This window comes from Leucoraja erinacea, chromosome 8, assembly GCF_028641065.1.
Source record: "Leucoraja erinacea ecotype New England chromosome 8, Leri_hhj_1, whole genome shotgun sequence".
Lineage (NCBI taxonomy): Eukaryota > Metazoa > Chordata > Chondrichthyes > Rajiformes > Rajidae > Leucoraja > Leucoraja erinaceus.
The window spans coordinates 26,549,449-26,571,767 of record NC_073384.1 but is presented as its reverse complement, the minus strand read 5'-3'; the positions used below and the strand labels follow the sequence as shown (position 1 = coordinate 26,571,767).

Genomic DNA, 22,319 nt, shown 5'->3' with positions numbered 1-22,319 from the left:
TAAGAAGGAAGACAAGGAGAGCAAAGTAACGGAAACTGCATTTGGCTTAAAGTTTGTAAATTGGTTTAAAATGAAAAGAATTCCATATATATATAGTATAGAAAAATTAAATAAGATGGCGCTTTGCAGAATATAAAGTGGAATTTGGAATTTTTGTGACTGTCCACAACAGCTCATGTCTTATAAACTTGATTGAACTTTATTAAAAGTGGTGACACTATGGACCTAATGAGGGCAAAGCAATTATGTATGAGCGACAGCCGTTACCCTTGCCAGCAACATCTCTATTCCACAAAATACAAAGCAAAGCCCATGTTTTAATTCAATCCACAACTGGGGTTATGGCACAGCAATGTACTGGGTGTTGTTATGAAAACAAATGCAGTTCATTTCAGTAAAGCATAAGACAATAGTTGGGCCTTTAATTTAATGCAATTCAATCTGAACGAAAACATTAAGCCAGCTGAAAATTGCAGAATTGTGAACAACTGACAGCCTTTACAATGGTCAATCTTTAGAGAAGACTGCTACATGATGATAAATGACAGATATAGTCTACAGCATCTACAAGTATGAAGTATAAAAACAATATAATACATTATATATACATTTAGGTATAAGCACAGGACATTTTAAATTATATGTAAACAGGTTTTGTCATCAGATGGAAGAGAATTTAACAAGTGAACTGTTTACTGGCTCCCATTTCAAATGTTATCAAACAAAGTTTAAATTTTATTGATGTCACACTGAAAGGGGATTGGGATTTTGAAATTGGGATTTTACTTTTATTGCATATCTTTGTGAATATGGTAATTCTATTATGAGTATGTCCAAAGAGTGAGTCTCTCTGCAGAGAAAATGTATTTTGTTTCAATGAAAAACAGCTATAAAATGAATCAAACATAACTGCAGTTTTTTTTAATCTGCAAGGATTTTTAAACAATGAACCAATTTTACTATTAAATTGATTTTTCAAGTTATATAATTTAACAATCTAAACTACATTTGGAACCAGCAAGTCTTCTCATCATACAGCTTCCAGCTAATCGTGCTTGACACAAATAAAGGTAAAGGTTAATATTTATACATAAAGAGACAGTCCATTTTTACTGAGCAATTTGTTTCATATCCATTTTCAAAAGAAAACACTTTATAACATTTTAAGGTTCCAGCTGCTGCTTTGAGATTTTCATCGCCAGTCTTGAATCCAGTCAAATACCATTATTCCTCCTACAGTAATTCTTTCACTAATCACTTCAGTGAAATGTTTACACTTTGGAATCCAATATGGTAAAACTAATACAGTAAGTGTGTTGCAGCAAGAACAAATGTCAAAAACTCATCTGCTGGAATAATGTAGATTTCATTTAATTAGGAAAAGACGGCAGTTGCCTTGCATATAACTTAAGTTAGCTTTGAATTTGATATCACTACCTGTATGTGCCATAACGTCCATTTATTATCTGCTGTGATCCAGGTTTCCTTGGGAGCTGAGACAATTATCTAAAGCAATGTCATTTGCATGAGAACTGATGGAATAGTTACCTGCAGAATTCTCCCTCGAATTCAGAGTTCTGACTTGAAATGTATATGTGCCATGCATTAGGATATTAGAAGGTAAACAGATTATGTTCAATGTTACTATTTGCCTATAATCCAAGGACATTTCCTATTTATAGAAAGTCAACCCATTTCATACATACTGCGAAGAGCACAATGTAAAAATGTTAGTGTTAGTTTTAATGATGAACTGGAGTATTTGAGCAACAGTTTAATCCAAGTGTGATCCATGCTTGTAGTTGGACTGTTTTTCTTTGGCTGTTAAGAATTCTGAAGCAAGTAGGAAGATTACCAATTGTCCAAGAAGTCAAAGCCTGTTTTTCGAATGGAATTGCCCATATTGATCTATAGGAAGAGAATACAAAAAAAATGTTCTAGAACCATATCCATCTTGGTTTTAAATATATTCAATGATTTGGCTTTCCCAGGTATCTTGCATCGAGAACTCCAAAGATTGATGACTGTATGAAGGAATACCTTCTTACCTCCATCTTATGCAAGGAATTCGGCATTCTGAAATTATGCACTGAATTCTAGATGCTCCCCACCCTCCATGTCCTCTGAATATCTACTCTGTCTAGCTGCATTGGAATCAATTATATTTCAAGAGGTATACCTCTCATTCTTTTGGACTCCTTTTACAATATGACAACCTCTTCATTCCAGGAATCAGCCTAATGAATCTTCTCCGAACTGCCTCAGGCAAAGTAGTTTGAGAGATATCCTAAACTTTCATTCTCTCCCACCAAGAAAACTGGTTCAATTACTCAAAGCTATTTTGGCAGAACTTCTCAAATCCACAATCTTAAAGTATTGCAGCATAGGTGCATGGGAACATCACCTTTAATTTTGGAGATATAATTGTCATTCAGCATCCATCAGTCCAACTCCTGGATCTCAGTGTATGAAGGAACTGCAGATGCTGATTTAAACTAAAGATAAGACACAAAATGCTGGAGTAACTCAGCGAGACTCAGCATCTCTGGAGAGAAGGAATGGGTTGCGTTTCGGGTCGAGACCTTTCTTCAGGCTTGGACCGTGGATTTCAATAATATGGCAACTTCTCCACATATACTACAATAGTTACAGGTGGCAACTCATCACTACCTTTCCCAGGGATATTAGGAATTATTGCACCGTAAATCATAAATAAAATAAATGTTATTGCACAGCAATTGGTTTATTATTGTCACAGAGATCAACAACAATGAACCAACTATGCAATAATGTATTGGTTTATCCAGAAAATCATACCATACACCAGTACATTAGGTAGTACAAAAAAACCCAAACACAATGATAAATATAGAACTAGATCTAAAGAGAATGTGCAGTTTTTTTTTTTAAAGTACGTGCCAAAACACGGTAGATAGGAATATCAGGAATGCATAACTGGCCTACGAGAGTACTGGAGTGGGTGCAGAGGAGATATGTCTGGATATTGCCCGGGATGTACCGTTTTTAGGAGGAGAGACTGGAGAGGATAGGCCAGTTGTCCCTGGAATCGAGCAAGTTAAGAAAGGACATGATTTTGGGTTTATAAAGTTAAGAGGGGTATACATAGGGGAGACTGCAGGAACCTTAACCTCTTACAAGAGGCGAATAAAACTAGAGAACCCTTGTTTAGCAGAGCTGCCAAGTTTTGCCAGAGCATTTCAGTAATCTATACTTGAAAATCAGTATTTTGCTGAGGAAATCGGTATTTTTACACGGTGCCATTTTGCTGAAAAAAAAGTTGTTTATGTGCGGTCATACCCATGTAAGAGTACAAGAATGCATAACTTTGCTACCAATTGACATGGCTTCTATGCACTTTACTTGATAGTGCATTCATTGCCATCTCTTTGTATACTGCTCTTTGAACGGCTGCTTCCTGCTTTTAGCACCAGATGATGATGTAGAAGCCATTTTGCATTTTTAATCCCTAATCTTTCTAATCCTGTTGCGTCTCATCCCTCGGCTCGCAACTGCTTTGCATCCACCACGCCACGTGGTACGTAACACGCGGGAGCGCCCGTGAAGCCCTGACCAAAGATCATAGCAGTAGTACGTCATGGGTAATTATTCGTGCCATCTTAATGTACTCGCAATTACCGTCATGGCGTCCACATCTACAGCTCATTGACTGAATGATAGACTAGCAAGGCCACTTAAAGCCGCGTCGGGCTTATCCAGAATTCTACCACTGCCTGAAAAATAATGAAAGGCTCAACTTCCACTGAGAAAGAGAATTCCAAAGACTCATTGTTATACAAGAATTTTCCCGAACAGTCTGTGACCCATAGCACTGTGGCCATGGCGCTATGTGTAAAGCCCATAGCGCTATGCTTAAAGCTCATAGCGCTCCAGCCGGTAGCGCTACATTCCCATAGCGCTGCAGCCGACAGCTCTTCGTTTAAATTCCCACGTGTTAAACTGACAGCGCTCTGTTTAAACCTGGAGGCATGGGACAGCGGGACTTCTATTTATATGTAAATCTGAACAGATGTGACATATGGTCGGAGTTGGAAACAGTAGCTATTGAAAACACACACCCGTAAACACTATGGACAATTGTAAACAACATCTGCGATGCTGCATTTATGAACGTTTCGTACAATAAAGCTGATATAAGGTACATAGGGTGGATATCGATTAATTCTAGACAACAGATTAAAAAAATAATCTAACCCCATCAATTCATTCAAGGTTTATTAGGATGTGTTCTACAATATGAAGTATACAGGAACATTTGCACTTCCAGAGTGGTCTATCGAGTTGTTTCTTCAGCGGACCACGGATTTAATTTAAGAGCAAAACAAAGTGCTGGAGAACTCAGCAGGTCAGGCTGGATCTATGGAGGGTCCGATGAAGGGTCTCAACCCAAAACGTCACCCATCTGGGATATTCTTAAATATATCAGAACAGAAAGAGGTGAGTTTAGGGCACGATGCAAAGTTATGAAAAAGATTAGCATCTGAGGAATTACATTTATCACAAGTAGGAGAAACATTTGGATATATACTGTATATTTTTGCCTTGTAGTAGTGAAGTCTATGTATAATTATGAACTGTATGAGGCAGTGTCTAGCATTGTTTGGGCACCTATGTGTAAGTTTGAGGCTTTCCTCCCATATTTCATCTGGTATTTGCACATTTATGTATTTTTCCCAATTGATCTTATACTTGCTAGAGGATGGAGAGATTATTGATAGAAGGACATCATACATATAGGAGATGAATTTGTCTTTATATGGTGATGTTTTAAGGCAGTCATCTATTTGAGACTGCCTCTCAACTTCAAATCCCGACAGATGCTTTCGTATATAATCCCTGATTTGCAAGTATCTGAAAAAGTTACTATTTGGGAGTTCAAATTTCTTTCGTAGCTGTGTAAAGGTGGCAAACGTACCATCGATATATAGGTCTCTGACACTGTGCATTCCTAATTCATTCCATGTAGAGAAAGTCTTATCTAAAATATATGGTTTGAATGTGGGTTTGTTTGCTATGGGCAAAGCGAGAGATGTAGGTTTAAGTTCAAAATGGGTTCTGATTTGCTTCCATATACGTATCCATCAACTTGTGTATAACAAGATTAAATCCATAATATGATTTATCAATTAAAGTAGGAGCTAGTAGGATGGTACCTATTGAGTATGGGTGGCAATCTTCTTGTTCTATTTTTAGCCAATTCAGAGGGATGTTTGAGGTGTCAAGCGAGAAATCAAAGGACTTGATGGCAGAGGTCCAGTAATATAATCTGACATTTGGAAGAGCAAGCCCACCCTTAGTTTTTGATTTGTAGAGCTGATTTTTGTTTGTCTTATGAGTTTTGTAATTCCACAAGTAATTATTATCGAATCTAATCTCTTTAAAAAAAATGTTGTAAGAGAAATAGGAATGTTCTGAATTGGATATAGTAACTGGGGTAAGATCATTTTAATGGAATTCACTCTTCCGAGTAAGGAAATTGGCCTGTAGAAGGGAAGAGTAAAGCTTTGTAACCTCAATCCCTAGATAGGTAAATTTATCTGTTGTTACTCTGAAAGGAAAATTCTTCAATGTATCTGTGGGGATGGTATGAACTGGCAACAGTATACTTTTATTCCAGTTAATACTGTAGCCTGAAAATGTACTAAACAGGTTAATTTTTTCCAGTATCACTGGAATAGTGGTTTGAGGTTCCGTTATGTACAGGAGAATATCATCCGCGTACAAAGATATTTTATTTGTAGTCTCTTTTGTGTTGTAACCATGAATACGGGGATCTAATCGAATACTCTGAGCAAGAGGTTCTATAGCAAGGGCAAATATTAATGCTAATAGGGGGCAGCCCTGTTTCGTTCCCCAGAACAAATTAAGGGAGATGAGATTGTTTGGTTTGTGAGAGTTCGTGCTGTTAGATTTTTATACAGAAGCTTAATCCATTCCAAAAAAATTGTATTCAAAGCTAAATCTCTTGAGGAGCTCGAATAAGTAAGGCCATTCAATCTGGTCAAATGTTTTTTCCGCGTCAAGTGTTAATATAGCCAAGTCGTTGTTTCCTTCTCTTTTTGTGTACATATTTGTAGATTGGTTATTTCCTACTAGCCAATTGTAGTGCTTGTTAGTAGTAACTCCGCCTAATATGCATTTTATATTAACAAGAGCTTGCCTACGCCAGTCAGTATGAGTAGCTGCTGGGAAATGTAATGTCCTGCAGTTCGATGCTGTAGGATTCTGTAGGTAGATTCTGTAGGTAGATTTAATAAACATGTGTTGTATTTCGATATGTGTTTGACTCGACTCATTACAATATTAAACAGACGTCTCAAGTTAAAGGTAGATTGTCTATTAGGTATGAACCCCGTTTGATCTTTGTGTATTAATTTACTTTTTAATGGGCTTAATCTATTGGCTAAGATTTTAGCAAATAACTTGCAATCTATATTGAGCAGTGAGATCGGACGGTATGAACTTACTTCTTGAGCATCTTTTCCTTTCTTATGAATCACTGTAATTGTTGCTTCAGTTAGTATTGGTGGTAGGGCGCCGTCCGATTGTGCTTGTCTATACATTCTATATATACATTGTCAGAGTATCATTAAATTCTTGTATAATTCACTTGGAAGTCCATGTGGGCCTGGTGCTTTACCAGTTTTAAGAGACGAGATGGCTTTTTGAATTTGTATTTCCGCATTCTTGTCGCATTTCCGTACAAAATATGGAAAATACGTACTACTTGGCAGCTATGATTTAGGGTAACTAGGGAGTTAGAGATTTTGAGGGGATTGGCGGGGGATGTTTTTCACCCAAAGAGTAGCAAGTAACTGGAATGTACTCCTAGAGAGAATGGTGGAAGCAGTCACAGACAGCATTTAAGATGTGTCTCCATGAACACCTGAATCACCTAGGTGTAGAACGCAGTGAGTCAGATGCTGAAAGGTGTGTTTAATATGGAGGGATATATGGAGGGTTGAGATTTTTGATTGGAGAAAGGCTAACTTTGATGAGATGCGAAATGATTTGAAGGGAGTGAACTGGGACATTTTGTTTTATGGGAAGGATGTAGAAGAGAAATGGAGGACATTTAAAGGGGAAATTTTAAGAGTACAGAATCTTTATGTTCCTGCTCGGTTGAAAGGAATCAGTAAAAAGTGGAAAGAGCCCTGGTTTTCAAGGGAAATTGGACATCTTGTTCGGAAAAAGAGGGAGATCTACAATAATTATAGGCAGCATGAAGTAAATGAGGTGTTTGAGGAGTATAAGGAATGTAAAAAGAATCTTAAGAAAGAAATTAGAAAAGCTAAAAGACATGAGGTTGCTTTGGCAAGTAAGGTGAAAGTAAATCCAAAGGGTTTCTACAGCTATATTAATAGCAAAAGGATAACGAGGGATAAAATTGGTCCATTGGAGAGACAGAGTGGACAGCTATCTGCAGAGCCAAAAGAGATGGGGGAGATATTGAACAATTTATTTTCGTCGGTCTTCACCAAGGAGAAGGCTATTGAATTATGTGAGGTAATGGAAACTAGTAGAGTGGCTATGGATACTATGAGTTTCAAAGTAAAAGAAGTACAGGTGCACAACCTTTTATCCGACGATCCAAATAACGAAAACCTCCGAATAGCGGCCATTTTTTCGGTCCTTGAAGAAAGGTCCTTGAAAACGTTCACCGAGGGCGGCCCGCAGAGGTGACAGAACTAAATCCCCATTCATAAAAGAGGTGAGGGTATATTGCGCGGGAGGGTTAATAATTGACAATCTGCTGCTACCTGCCCGCTGAGTTAAAAAGTTCCCACGGTAGACACGATACACAGTGTACCGTGAGTCTTGCGTGGGAACTTTTTAACTCGGCGTGCAGGCAGCAGCAGATTGTCGCTCCCTTCAGTTTCACCCCACCTACACCCCTCTGCTTCCTGGCCATGTGTGTGACCCCTTCCCTCCCCTCTCCAGCTCCCCGCTCATTGCACCGGCGTGGGGGCTTTGTACTGTCTTCACGACGACGATGGCTGCAGGTCAGTGCAGTCACCGGAGACGTCAGGACCAATTGGACGTCGACCACCAGGCCCACCGCAAGCACAGAGATCCCAGAGACCCACAGCCAGCAGCAGCCCAGCCCAGCCCCGCTCCAACTTCTTCTGCCGGGATCAAGGCGCAAACTCGCGACCTTGCGGATATGAGCCGAGCACTCTACCACTGAGCCAGCCATTAAAATCTACGCAAAAAAATTTCCATTCCGAAGACCGACAAATTCTGAATTACGAAAGGTCTCTGGTCCCAAGGCTTTCGGATAAAAGGTTGTGCACCTGTACTGACACTTTTGAAAAATATAAAAGTGGATAAGTCTCCAGGTCCTGACAGGATATTCCCTAGGACATTGAGGGAAGTTAGTGTAGAAATTGCCAGGGCTATGACAGAAATATTTCAAATGTCATTAGAAACGGGAATAGTCCCCGAGGATTGGCGTACTGCGCATGTTGTTCCATTGTTTAAAAAGGGTTCTAAGAGTAAACCTAGCAATTATAGGCCTGTTAGTTTGACTTCAGTGGTGGGCAAATTAAATTAAAAGATACTTAGCGATAATATATATAAGCATCTGGATAAACAGGGTCTGATTAGGAACAGTCAGCATGGATTTGTGCCTGGAAGGTCATGTTTGACTAATCTTCTTGAATTTTTTGAAGAGGTTACTAGGGAAATTGACGAGGGTAAAGCAGTGGATGTTGTCTATATGGACTTTAGTAAGGCATTTGACAAGGTTCCTCATGGAAGATTGGTTAAGAAGGTTCAACTGTTGGGTATAAATGCAGGAGTAGCAAGATGGATTCAACAGTGGCTGAATGGGAGAAGCCAGAGGGTAATGGTGGATGGTTGTTTGTCGGGTTGGAGGCAGGTGACTAGTGGGGTGCCTCAGGGATCGGTGTTGGGTCCTTTGTTGTTTGTCATGTACATCAATGATCTGGATGATGGTGTGGTAAATTGGATTAGTAAGTATGCAGATGATACCAAGATAGGGGGTGTTGTGGATAATGAAGAGGATTTCCAAAGTCTACAGAGTGATTTAGGCCATTTGGAAGAATGGGCTGAAAGATGGCAGATGGAGTTTAATGCTGATAAATGTGAGGTGCTACACCTTGGCAGGACAAATCAAAATAGGACGTACATGGTAAATGGCAGGGAATTAAAGAATACAGTTGAACAGAGGGATCTGGGAATAACCGTGCATAGTTCCTTGAAGGTGGAATCTCATATAGATAGGGTGGTAAAGAAAGCTTTTGGTATGCTAGCCTTTATAAATCAGAGCATTGAGTATAGAAGCTGGGATGTAATGTTAAAATTGTACAAGGCATTGGTGAGACCAAATCTGGAGTATGGTGTACAATTTTGGTTGCTCAATTATAGGAAGGATGTCAACAAAATAGAGAGAGTACAGAGATTTAAACAAGAGGACATGACTTCAGAATTAAGGGACAGAAGTTTAGGGGTAACATGAGGGGGAACTTCTTTACTCAGAGAGTGGTAGCGGTGTGGAATGAGCTTCCAGTGGAAGTGGTGGAGGCAGGTTTGTTGGTATCATTTAAAAATAAATTGGATAAGCATATGGATGAGAAGGAGGGTTATGGTATGAGTGCAGGCAGGTGGGACTAAGGGAAAAAAGTTGTTCGGCACGGACTTGTAGGGCCGAGATGGCCTGTTTCCGTGCTGTAATTGTTATATCCACTGGTTAGTGTGGAGGTGGTGAGCCAAATGGCCAATTTACATATTGTCTGATTCTATGGCCTTTTCTATTAAAGGTCCCTGTCGAAACTTGAAGACAGCAACTAGTTTTAAATTATTTTAAGATAAATGAAATTTATAAACTTACCACAGGTTTGCAATAAACACCTAACACTAGTTTTAGTTTAGAGATACAGCGCGGAAACAGGCCGTTCGGCTCACTGAGTCTGCGCCGAACAGCGATCCCGCACATTTGCACTAACCTTCACACACTAGGAATAATATACAATTATACCAAACAAATTAATCTACAAACCTCTGCGTCTTTGGAGTGTTGGAGGAAACCGGAGCACCCGGAGAAAAACCGTCACAGGGAGAATGTACAAACTCCATATATAGAGCATGCATTGTCAGGATCGAGCCCGGGTCTCTGGCACTGTAAGGCAGAAACTTTACCAGTCCGCCACCATGCTGCCATGCTTGCCTTCCCCATATTTATTCCTGTTCCAACTCCCAATCTTTTTGGATGCACTAAATATTTTTCTTGATCCAGAAGGAAGAAATTATTCAAAAGAATATCAGTATTACCCACTCCGAAACATTTTTTGATTTGTGCTTGAAATAGGTTTGTATAGTAATATATTATTAAAAATTAATTTAAAGCAAAATAATACCATTCACTCTGATACTCTATGGATGCAGTTATACCATTATAGTTATTACAAAGTCACTGCAACCCACATTATACCATACTGTGTACCTGTGAGAAAAATGGTGTATCGGATGCACAGGAGTCATCCCTCTCTTCATCCTCCGATTCCTTTGCAACATTCTTTTTATCTGGAGATTTCTCAGTTTGGCCAGGGGCCAAAACATCTTCACGTACGCTAAGTGAAGGCTGGCTTGCACGCGGCCTGTCAATGAACACGGATGAGACATTGGTGTTGATTATTCGTTCCTGTTTCTTCGTCCAAGGTTTCTCAGATTTATTTTCATCCTTCTCCTTTGAAGACTCTTGTCTCAAGTAGGAAGGAACTGGCTTTTCTCCTTTCTCCATTGACTTGATCTGACTTGGAGTTACATACTGGTAATCAGATTGATCACCTTCCATCTTAGATCTTTCTGTACTCAGTTTCCAGAAGGACGATGACTCTTCCTTTTTGACCTGTGCTGGACAATCCGTACTTGGTACCTTTCCATTTTGCGGTTGTTTGATTGGCTGACTTCCCTGGGATGTTTTATGTTGGTGATTTCCTTGGGATATCTTGACTGGCTGTCGGTGTTCACTCTGTGCAGAAACCACTGGTTCTGCAGCAGGAGTGCAGGCAAAGCTGAATTCCATTTGACTCTGAAATTATTAAAAAATTAGTTGAACTGAAGGAAGGTGAGTCTGGTGAAAAGTACATTTCATTTAATGTATACTGAGAACAGTACATTGACCAAAATATTTTTGTCTTCTCATGTATTTTTCACTAGTAGCTGCTTGGAAGAGCAGGATTGAAGATGAAACATATGGACTAAACAAATATTTCTTATGTCCTCCAATTTCAAGTGGAAGGACACTCAGGTCAACAGGGTATTTCACATCTAGTGTGTATTTTTCTTCCCTTGCTTGCTTGCTTTTTCTCTCTCTGTCTCTCTTTTTTATTATCTCAAACCCATTTCATATAAGCCATTTGAGATAGATCACTGATAACATAATCAAACTGTTTGAATATTGAACAGTAAAACAGAGGAACAGGCCATTCAACTCACAATATCTGTGGTGAACATGATGCCAAGAACAACTCTTATCTATCTGCACGTAATCCATATTCGCCATTCCCTGCATAACCATGTGCTTATCCAAAAGTTTTTTAAATGTCACTATCGTATCTGCCTCCACCACCATCCCCAGCTGTGTATTCCAGACACGCACCACCCTCTGTGGTGACAAACCGCATATCACCTCTAAATTTTACCCTCACCTTAAATCTGTGCCCTCTAGTATTTGATATTTCCATCCTGGGAAATAGGTTCTGACTGTCTCTGTCTACCTAATTTTATATAATTCTATCAAGTGTCCCTACAACCTTCCGAGAAAATATTCCATTGCCTCTCCTTGTAGCTAAAACCCCCCTAATTCAAGCATTAACTGCGTAGCAAAGTGTGTTGTCATGCACTTTGGTAGAAGGAGGAAACGATTAGACTATTTTCTAAATGTGGACAGGATTCAAAAATCAGTGATGCAAGAAGAGTCTTCTTCTTGTTTTGTATGGCGTGCACAGCCTAAAGTTGTAGGACAACTTGTTCTATTTGATCTTATTTGATGCTGGTGCATGATTGCCCAAAATGTAATTTGCAGGATGAGTCAGTAGTGTGGAAGGCAAATGCAATGTTAATATTCATTTTGAGTGGACTAGAATATAAAAGCAAGGATGTAATGCTTAGGCTATATGTGGCACTGGTCAGGCCAGATTTTGAATATTGTGAGCATGTTTTGGACCCCATATCGGAGGGAAGATGTGCTGTCATTGGAGAGGGTCCAGAGGCTGACGAGATTGATCCTGGGGATGATTGGGTTAACGTACAATGTTTAAGAAAGAATTGCAGATGCTGGAAAAATCAAAGGTAGACAAAAATGCTGGAGAAACTCAGCGTGTGAGGCAGCATCTATGGAGCGAAGGAACTGGTGACATTTCGGATCGAGACCCTTCTTCAGACTGATGTGTGGGGGGGAGAGAAGAAAGGAAGAGGCGGAGACAGTGGGCTGTGGGAGAGCTGGGAATGGGAGGCGAAGGAGGGAGAAAACAAGAACTATCTGAAATTGGAGAAGTCAATGTTCATACCGCTGGGGTATAAACTACCCGAAAGCGAAATATGAGATGCTGCTCCTTCAATTTGTGGTGGGACTCACTCTGGCCATGGAGGAGGCCCAGGACAGAAAGGTCGGATTCGGAATGGGAGGGGGAGTTGAAGTGCTTAGTCACCGGGAGATCAGGTTGGTTAATGCGAACGGTGCGGAGGTGTTGGGCGAAGCGATCGCCAAGCCTGCGCTTGGTCTCACCGATGTAGATCAGTTGACACCTAGAGCAGCGGATGCAATAGATGAGGTTGGAGGGAGGAGGTGCAGGTGAACCTCTGCCTCACCTGGAAAGACTGCTTGGGTCATTGGATGGAGTCATGTGGGGAGGTAAAGAGACAAGTGTAGCATTTCCTGCGGTTGTAAGGGAAAGTACCAGGGGAGGGGGTGGTTTGGGTGGGAAGGGACGAATTGGCCAGGGATTTATGGTCGCTGCGGAAAGCCGAAAGGGGAGGAGATGGGAAGATGTTGCCAGCGGTAACGTACAAAGTTCTTTTTAAGGTTATAGGCCTGTACTTCCTGGAGTTTAGAAAGATGGGGGATCTCACTGAAACCTACCAAATAATAAAATACCTAGATGGAGCTGATGTGGAGAAGATGTTTCCAGCAACGGGAACGTTAGGACCATAAGGCATAGCCTCAGAATAAAAAATGGTACATTTCGAATGGAGATGAGGAGGAATTTCTTTAGCCAGAGGGTGTTGAATCAGGGAATTCATTGTCACAGATGGCGATGGAGGTCAAATTATTGGGTATTTTTAATGCGGAGATTGATAGGTTCTTGATTAGTATGGACGTCATAGGTTGTGGAGAAGGCAGGAGAATGGGGTTGAGAGGGAAAAATAGATCAATCAAAATCGAATGGCAGAGCAGACTCAATGGTCCTATGTCTTAAGGTCTTATTATAGCATAACTACTGTATAATACAGTTTTGTGAACATGGTGAATTTCCAAGGACCTCTGATATGTCAGAAGATGTGGAAATCAGGAGTGAATGAACTAGATGCTGAACAATCAGATAGCAGATTGTCATGTTTTACTATTGTGTCTTTTTTTCTAAACACAAGATACGAATTTTGCCCCTCACTTAAAAGGCAAAAAACATAAAATCTTCAAATTGTTCATTGTGCATGTGATTTTATAATTTTAGAACAAAATATTGTTAAAACATTTTTTTATGCAATGACATAAGTGACTAACATTGCCGAGGAAGAAAGATTGAGCATACCTTGGTTTCCCAAGAGAATGGAGCCGAGTGTTCATCTTGCCAAGTAATATCCTAAGATTGAAAAATAAACAAATTAAGTATATTTGTTATTCTACAAGATACAAATAGGCTGTGGGCCGAGGAGCTTTTTCGTTCAAGTTCGTGACCCAACTCACGGAACTACCTGAATTTTTAACATATTGTGTAAAAGTATTATATAAATCATACCTGAAACTCGTCAAGAACAAAACCTGCACATTTTCTTTAAATATGACAAAAACGTCCAATTTTCAGCGTAGTAATTGTCCAATCAATGCACGTTTGATATTGAGGTCCGATGCAAATTGACCAAACCCGACTATACCCATCTGACATTACACTAACTGACAAGAGATGGCCAAAGAACATAACTGCAGCAACTGTTATTTTGGTAATATGTTTAAAGGTGTCAAAACGCCACATTACTGGACATTCAGATTAAATGTATGTGTTGTGAACAGCAATGAAGATACCCAGTTTGTATGGCACAGATTTTTTTGTAAATTATTGATAAACGCTGTTTCCATCATTTCCACTTCAGAATTAACGTTAAAATTTCAACTGAAATATCTCCTGACCAAATATGTGATATATATGACGGACTGTAGAAGTAAAACCTGGATAAATCCAACGTATAGTTGTGAATGTTGCTCATTAAATAACCACAGTACTGATACTCCATATTAAGAGCATTGATTTGCTGTTAAAATGAATTCTGTAATAATGTGTCAACGGTAGCAGTGACAATCGAACACTGCGGTTTTAATGTTTCACGTGTTCACAATTTAATTAATCCATCTTCATGGATTAAAACAAATAACAACATTGGGATTTGATTTAAATCTTTTTATTTGAATTTCAAAGCAATTCGCATACATACAATGATAACAGACAGTGACAGTCAAGGCATAATTGTGCAACAGTATGTAAGCGACCCTCAAAGCCCTTACCCTTACCCACCTGAATCAGGTCGGAACCAAACGGGGACAAACAACACTCACATACATACACATCCACACAAATATGGTAAGATAAACGAAACAAAAAGTACTAAAAAAAAAAGAAAAAAAAGGGGGTCACTAATAACAGTAAATAAGTAAGTAATTAAATAAATAAGTGTGGGGAGGGGGGTTAAAGGGAGAGCAGCTGCCGTAGAGCAGAACAATGGTGGAGAGCACTCAGTCCTCTTCCGACTCCGGGGACAAGTTGAGAGAGTTAACAAGTTCCAAGAAAGGGTTCCATGTATCTGGGAATGTCTTGGTAGAGCCTTTGAGAGAGAACCTAATTTTCTCAAGCTTTAAATTGTAAAGCACCTCCTTAATCCAGCGGGTGTGTGTCGGGGGACAGGTGAGCCTCCAGTTAAGCAAGATCAGTCTCCGGGCTAATAAGGTTGTAAAAGCTAGAACCCTTTTCACCACAACAGAGAGGTTGGTGTTGGGAGGGGTACCGAAAATGGCTGACAGTGGGTTTGGAGGAATAGTTTGGCCGTAGGCTTTGCTTATCAAGTCGAAAGCACTCCTCCAAAAGGCTGCTATCTTAGGGCAAGACCAAAACATATGGCTATGGTTGGCAGGAGATTGATTACATCTGTTGTAGGTGTCCCTAACAGCGGGGTAAATTCTAGATAATCTTGCATTTGTGTAGTGGACTTTGTGAAGGACTTTGCATTGGATTAGGCCATGACGGGCACATATGGAGGAAGAATGGGTCAAGTCCAAGGCAGAGTCCCATTGCTGGTCTGTTAGTTTCGTATTCAGCTCACCCTCCCACGCAGCTTTTAATGAGGTATGAGGTTTCAATATAGCCGACCCTAACAAGTTATACAAAACAGAGATGCATTTCTTTCGGTTGGGATCTAGAGCTAAGATGGTATCGGTCAGGGTTTCAGGGGGGCGATTTGGGCAATGGGGGAATGTCTTCTTCACAAAATCCCTAATCTGGAAAAAACGAAAAAGGTGGGAGTTTGGGAGGCTATAGTTGGACGAGAGCTCCGCAAAAGGCGAAAAGATGCCATCCTTGTATAGGTTTTTGATACTACTGATACCATTGCTATGCCAGGTTTTGAATGCGTGGTCTGTACTTGAAGGTTTAAAGATGTGGTTTTTAAGCAGTGGGGTCAAGATGGAAGGGCATTGTAAACCGAAGTTTTTCCTGAGTTGACTCCATATCTTGAGCGATAGGGACGCAATTGGGCCTGCACCCACAGATGTTATAGGAAGGGGGAGTTGGGAGCATAGGACAGACCGCAACGGGAGATGTGAACTTGCCTTTTCCATGAGTACCCAGGTTGGTAGGTGGTCGCAATCATCATTCATCTAATACAGGAGTTTTTGCAAGTTAGCTGCCCAATAGTATCGCCTAAAGTCAGGAAGTGCCAAACCGCCGTCATTCTTAGGAGACTGCAGTATCGCCTTTCGGATTCTAGCCGGTTTGCTACCCCATAAAAAGTTAGATATTGTCCTTTCTAATTTATCAAAAAAAGATTTAGTGATAAGTATAGGGACGTGCTGGAAAAGATACAGGAATTTGGGTAGGACGACCATCTTGACCAGATTTATCCGGCCCACGAGGGATAGCGGTAAAACTGACCAGCGGTCAAAATCTCTTTCAGCTTTCTCAACCAGAGGCAGAAAGTTTGTGCGGAACATATCAGATAAGGGTGTTGTGATAAAGACGCCGAGGTAGCGAAACCCGTCTTCTGCCCATTTGAATGAGGTTAAAGAGCGAGGGAGCTGCTTAGCCAATGAGTTAATCAGTAATAGCTCACTCTTTTGGTAATTAAGTTTATAACCAGAATATGCGCCAAACCATTCTAAAATATTCGTAATCACAGGGAGAGAGCTGACTGGGTTCGAGATGTACAGCAGCAGGTCATCCGCATACAATGAGACTTTATGAGTTGTGTCGAACCGTGTAATACCTTTAAAGCCCTTCTCTGAGTGTAAACAGACTGCTAAGAGTTCTAGCGCGACAGCAAACAGAAGTGTTGATAACGGGCAACCCTGTCTGGTTCCTCTCTGAAGGGGGAAGTAGGGCGACAGTGTGCCGTTTGTTTGTACTGAGGCCACCGGGGACGAGTATAATAGACTGACCCAAAGAATAAAACTGTTACCGAGGACAAACCTGTCCATCGCCTCATATAGGTACCTCCACTTGACCCTGTCGAAAGCTTTTTCGGCGTTGAGGGAGACCACTATCTCCGGGGTCTCACTACTCGGTGAATGGATGATGTTAAGGAGATTGGGATTTAAAACACATTTGATTGCATTCTATTATCAAACATAGTCAATTTTCGCTCTGAAGACATTTCCAGCACAGTAGGATCGGGGCTGTGAATCAGTGCGGGATGGATAGATGGCGGGGGGGGGGTGAGAAGGCAAGGTGCGGGATGGATGGATTGAGGCAGGGGAATTAATGCGTGTTGGTTGGTATAGGTAAAATTGTGAGGGGAGAGCGCGGGGAATGTCAGTGGGGTTGAATGGGGTGGATCAGTACGGGATTGACGGGGGCATCAGTACAGGATGGATTGGGGTAATCAGTACAGCATGAATGAGGGGATCAGTACAGGATGAATGGGTGGAGGCAATGCAGGATGGATGGGAAAGGGGGTGAGTACAGGATGAATTGGGGGATCAGTGTAGGATGGATGGGGCGGGGAGAGCAGCAGAATCAATGCGAGGTGGATAGGGAGATGAGTGCAGGATGAATAGATGGGGGGGTGGGGGAGGGGAGCACAGGGGATGTCAGTGAGGACTGAATAGAGGCGGAAATGGGAATCAGTGGAGAGGGTCCCAAGATGGGGGGGGGGGGTAAGAGAGGGGGAGAGGGAGAAAGAGAGAAAAAGGTCAGCACTCATCGGACAGGGACGGTATGATTTTGTCACGTTACAACCACAAACGTAAATGTATTTTATTGGGATTTTATGCGATAGACCAACACAAAGTGGTGCATAATTGTGAAGTGGAAGGAAAATGATACATGGTTTTCAAATTTTTTTACAAATAAAAAACTGAAAAGTGTGGTATTCAGCACCCCTGAGTCAATACATTGTAGAACCACCTTTCGCTGCAATTACAGCTGCAAGTCTTTTGGGGTATGTCTCTACCAGCTTTGCACATCTAGAGATTGAAATTTTTGCCCATTCTTCTTTGCAAAATAGCTCAAGCTCAGTCAGATTGGATGGAGCGCATCTGTGAACAACATTTTTCAAGTCTTGCCAGAGATTCTCAATTGGATTTAGGTCTGGACTTTGACTGGGCCATTCTAATATACGAATATGCTTTGATCTAAACCATTCCATTGTAGCTCTGGCTGTATGTTTAGGGTCGTTGTCCTGCTGGAAGGTGAACCTCCGCCCCAGTCTCAAGTCTTTTGCAGACTTTAACAGGTTTTCTTCCAAGATTGCCCTGTATTTGGCTCCATCCATCTTCCCATCAACTCTGACCAGCTTCCCTGTCCCCCTGCTGAAGAAAAGCATCCCCACAGCATGATGCTGCCACGGCCATGTTTCACAGTGGGGATGGTGTGTTCAGATTGATGTGCAGTGTTAGTTTTCCGCCACACATAGCATTTTGCATTTAGGCCAAAAACTTCAATTTTGGTCTCATCTGACCAGAGCACCTTCCTCCACATGTTTGCTGTGTCCCCCACATGGCTTGTAGCAAACTGCAAATGGGACTTCTTATGGCTTTTTTTCAACAATGGCTTTCTTCTTGCCACTCTTCCATAAAGGCGTGATTTGTGGAGTGCACGATTAATAGTTGTCCTGTGGACAGATTCTCCCACCTGAGCTGTGGATCTCTGCAGCTCCTCCAGAGTTACCATGGTGGGCCTCTTGGCTGCTTCTCTGATCAATGCTCTCCTTGCCCGGCCTGTCAGTTTAGGTAGACGGCCATGTCTTGGTAGGTTTGCAGTTGTGCCATACTCTTTCCATTTTCGGATGATGGATTGAACAGTGCTCCGTGAGATGTTCAAAGCTTGGGATATTTTTTTATAACCTAACCCTGCTTTAAACTTCTCCACAACTTTATCCCTGACCTGTCTGGTGTGTTCCTTGGGCTTCATGATGATGTTTGTTCACTAATGTTCTCTAACAAACCTCTGAGGCCTTCACAGAACAGCTGTATTTATACTGAGATTAGATTACACACGTGGACTCTATTTACTAATTAGGTGACTTCTGAAGACAATTGGTTGCACTGGATTTTATTTAGGGGTATCAGAGTAAAGGGGGCTGAATAGATTTGAATGCCACACTTTTCAGTTTTTTATTTGTAAAAAAATTTGAAAACCATGTATCATTTTCCTTCCACTTCACAATTATGCGCCACTTGTGTTGGTCTATCACATAAACTCCCAATAAAATACATTTACGTTTGTGGTTGTAACGTGACAAAATGTGGAAAAGTTCAAGGGTTATGAATACTTTTGCAAGCCACTGTATATAGTATAATAATAGGGTTTAAATAGACTGCAACATGGAAATAGGCTCCCCATGGTGTAATATGGGCATTGGACACTAGATGCCGCTTACTTTTTCGGTCTCATTTTCTAATTAGTTTAATTAATGTACAACTTTTGGCACTGACGAGTTATGACTTGCTTCTAAATTATATTTTATCTAAATCTGTGCAAAATTTAATGTAGTTCCGAGATATGGGTCACGAAGGTTGATTTCTAGACACATTTTTGATGCTCGGCCTACAGCCTAAAAGGAAAATATCTTGGATGCATCATCTTTCATATCATATGAGAAAGGTTTAGCTATGATTCATGCTGAAGATATTGGGAATCAAACAGCATGGATTTTTCTAGGAAGAGGTCATATGTAGCAAGTAGTAGAAACAAGGAACTGCAGAAGTAAATATCACCAACAATTTGTCCTAGTTCAATCATATTGACATTGAGGCCAAGAAAACAGACTCCTCTACCTACTCAGAAGACTAAGGAAATTCTGCATCTCAAATGACTCTTCCCACTTTATATAGATGCACCACAGAAAGCATCCAATCAAGGTGCAATTTGGTTGATTTTGAACATTTCCTTCTCAAGTCTAATATTAAATTCAGTCAAATTACAGTCACTATCTATGTGCAGGATTTGCTGTACGCTGGCCTGTTATATCTCCAAAGCTAGTTTGGCCTGATCGCTTATTAATTTAAATGATACTGATGTTGAACTCTTGTCCAAGTCCATTATGGAAGTCATTCCATTCCCCCCAGCTTGATCACATTATTTTGTGACTTGATTCCTGATCATGATTATTTATAAGTCTTGGCTCCCAAGAGCATCAAGCAGCAAGCAAATCAAACTGGAGTCCTACATCTTATGTATTTCCTGAACAGCCCATGTCGCTTCTACTGCCTCGCTGAGTTATTTTTAAAATACTGCAGCTTAGAATCCCAATATTTCAAATGCCTGAAATATTTAACTGTCTAAAACGCACAGAATAGTTCTGCTATTTCTACGTCATTCACTTTAAATGGAATTTGTGTTTCCAACACTCATGCCTTGTTTCTTATGCAGCGTACATGTCTTAATCAGGGAACTGCCCAATCGCCCTGATTCTGCCTCATCAATTTCTGAAAATGAAGATTTTTTCCTTACCATTTACAGAACTGGTTTATATCTTCCCCTTGCCCTATTTACTCTTCTGCAAGTAATTTGGGCGAAGATGAAAAATATTCCATGCCCATGAGTGCTCACGTTACAAAACACCCATGCTGTGCTGTCCTTGAAATGGGAAGTAGTATATATCCTTCATGGTAGAGACTTTAAACATAATTCCAATGTCTTCAGCATGAATCATGCTAAACCTTTCTCATTTTTTGCATTCAGTATGCAATCCTGAACTTTGGTATTTAGGGAATTATTTACTATTTTAACTGGATTATATGTATTATCTACTCTCCTCTAGATCTCTTCAGAAATCTTAATACATTCCCCAAGAGCGACCACTTGCTCCGCAATACCTTCCATTTAGCCCTCCACCCATTGTATCCATTAACCCACAGTCCATTAAATTAACTCCATTAGGAGTGCCACCCATTAACACGTCTCTAGATATGTTATATCATCGCAGAGGAGTTTTACGACTACGTTACCTGGGTTGAAGAATTACTATTCGGAGAATGGCAAGAATGGGGTCAGATTCAGATTCAGATTCAATTTTAATTGTCATTGTCAGTGTACAGTACAGAGAGGGTTGTTTTCTTTGGAACAAAGGATAACTGTGGAGTGAGTGATTTAGCCTGGACAGGTGAGGGGAAATATCCATGTCTACCCAGTCAATGTCTCGGAAACATAGTTCTAAATTATCTTTCAAAAGGACAAAAACAGAACTGGTCGTTCCCATCCCACCCCCAAACTGTATGTTGGAGTCCGGAGACCCCTGCTTCTAACGGTGACGGGGATTTCTGTCTCCAACACTTTGCCCTCCAGTACGCCCGGGTAATAACTGGAGTCCGGAAGGGGAGGCAGGAAACTAAGTACATTGGCCGGCATGAACAGGATGGACCGAATGGCCTTCGCAGCAACTTTCGTTTGGTCGTCATGGTAATTTTCACAGGTTATCCCAGGCTTATTTAAAGTGTTACTTACAATATACCACTATTCTGGGGGGGGGGGGGGGGGGGGGGGAAGGGGAGCGGGAAAGCCACAGTGGCTTCATAGTGGCCGGCATTCCTGACATACTGCGGGCTGGGGCTCGATGCCCGGCACACCCACCGCGGCCAAGGGCCGGTGTGTCAGCGGCCCCAATCCCCAGCCTTTCTGCCTGTTTCAGGGGACGGGGAACGAGGTCTGGGACGGACACTGGGAGAGTCGATGGACGGGGAGTAGAGGGTAGACAGGACGGGGAGGAGGGGAGGAGGGGGGTAGACAGGACGGGGAGGAGGGGAGGTAGACAGGACGGGGAAGACCGAAGAGGGGGGTAGACAGGTCATGGAAGGACGGGGTTGGGTAGACGTGGGAGGGGCGGGGAAGGTAGGCAGGGACGGGGTAGATGGACTTGGGAGGCGAGTGAGACGCGAACGGGGCAACATCCCTTCTCCCCTCAGCCTCACCTCCTCCCCGAAGTGCACGATCTTCTGTCCAGTCTGCAGCTGCAGGCGGGGGTAGCTGGCCGCCTCCTCCCGCGACACCCGGTGCCGGCTGTAGCGGCCGCGGACCTGCGGCTCCACCATGCAGCAGTCGATGATCTCCTCCTGCTCCCGGGGATCCAGGCTGTCCCAGCGCGGCCCGTACTTCTCCCGGATCTTCTGCTTCTCCAGCATGATCTTCCTCGCCATTGGGCTGATGGAGGAGAAGTACTCGAACTTCTTCTGCTCCAGCCCGCCCGTGCCCGCCATCGCTGACCGCTGATCTCCGGCCACGGCGACCACCGCCGACGCCATCGCTGACCGTTGGGGAGGACGTTCGAGCCAAAGGTCTGCTATACGATCTTTGGTTCGAGCAGCTCAGCGTCGCCGCTCTGCGCACGCGCCTTCC

General features: G+C 41.7%; 1 protein-coding gene and 1 long non-coding RNA gene across 2 annotated transcripts; both read right to left on the bottom strand.

Annotated features, from left to right (window-relative positions):
- Positions 1-400: 400 nt before the first annotated feature.
- Positions 401-22,304, bottom strand: c8h1orf198 (chromosome 8 C1orf198 homolog). Its single transcript, XM_055639267.1, has 4 exons — positions 21,896-22,304; positions 13,815-13,865; positions 10,505-11,092; positions 401-1,908 (listed from the first exon to the last, which is right to left on the bottom strand). The coding sequence occupies exons 1-4, from the start codon at positions 22,223-22,225 to the stop codon at positions 1,852-1,854; spliced, it is 1,026 nt and encodes a 341-aa protein (XP_055495242.1). The 5' UTR covers positions 22,226-22,304; the 3' UTR covers positions 401-1,851.
- LOC129699456 (uncharacterized) lies at positions 4,250-10,494 on the bottom strand. Its single transcript, XR_008723849.1, has 2 exons — positions 10,061-10,494; positions 4,250-4,451 (listed from the first exon to the last, which is right to left on the bottom strand). It is a non-coding gene; the product is annotated as an uncharacterized LOC129699456 (long non-coding RNA).
- Positions 22,305-22,319: the final 15 nt, after the last annotated feature.

What these genes read in the sequence shown, in the direction of transcription:
- c8h1orf198 (XM_055639267.1), bottom strand. Translation starts at nt 22,225, where the DNA reads ATGGCGTCGGCGGTGGTCGCCGTGGCCGGAGATCAGCGGTCAGCGATG. An exon ending in CATTCTCTTGGGAAACCAAG is followed by an intron (nt 11,093 to 13,814) that starts GTATGCTCAATC and finishes TAATAATTTCAG; the next exon opens with AGTCAAATGGAATTCAGCTT. An exon ending in ATACACCATTTTTCTCACAG is followed by an intron (nt 1,909 to 10,504) that starts GTACACAGTATG and finishes CTCTTCCTATAG; the next exon opens with ATCAATATGGGCAATTCCAT.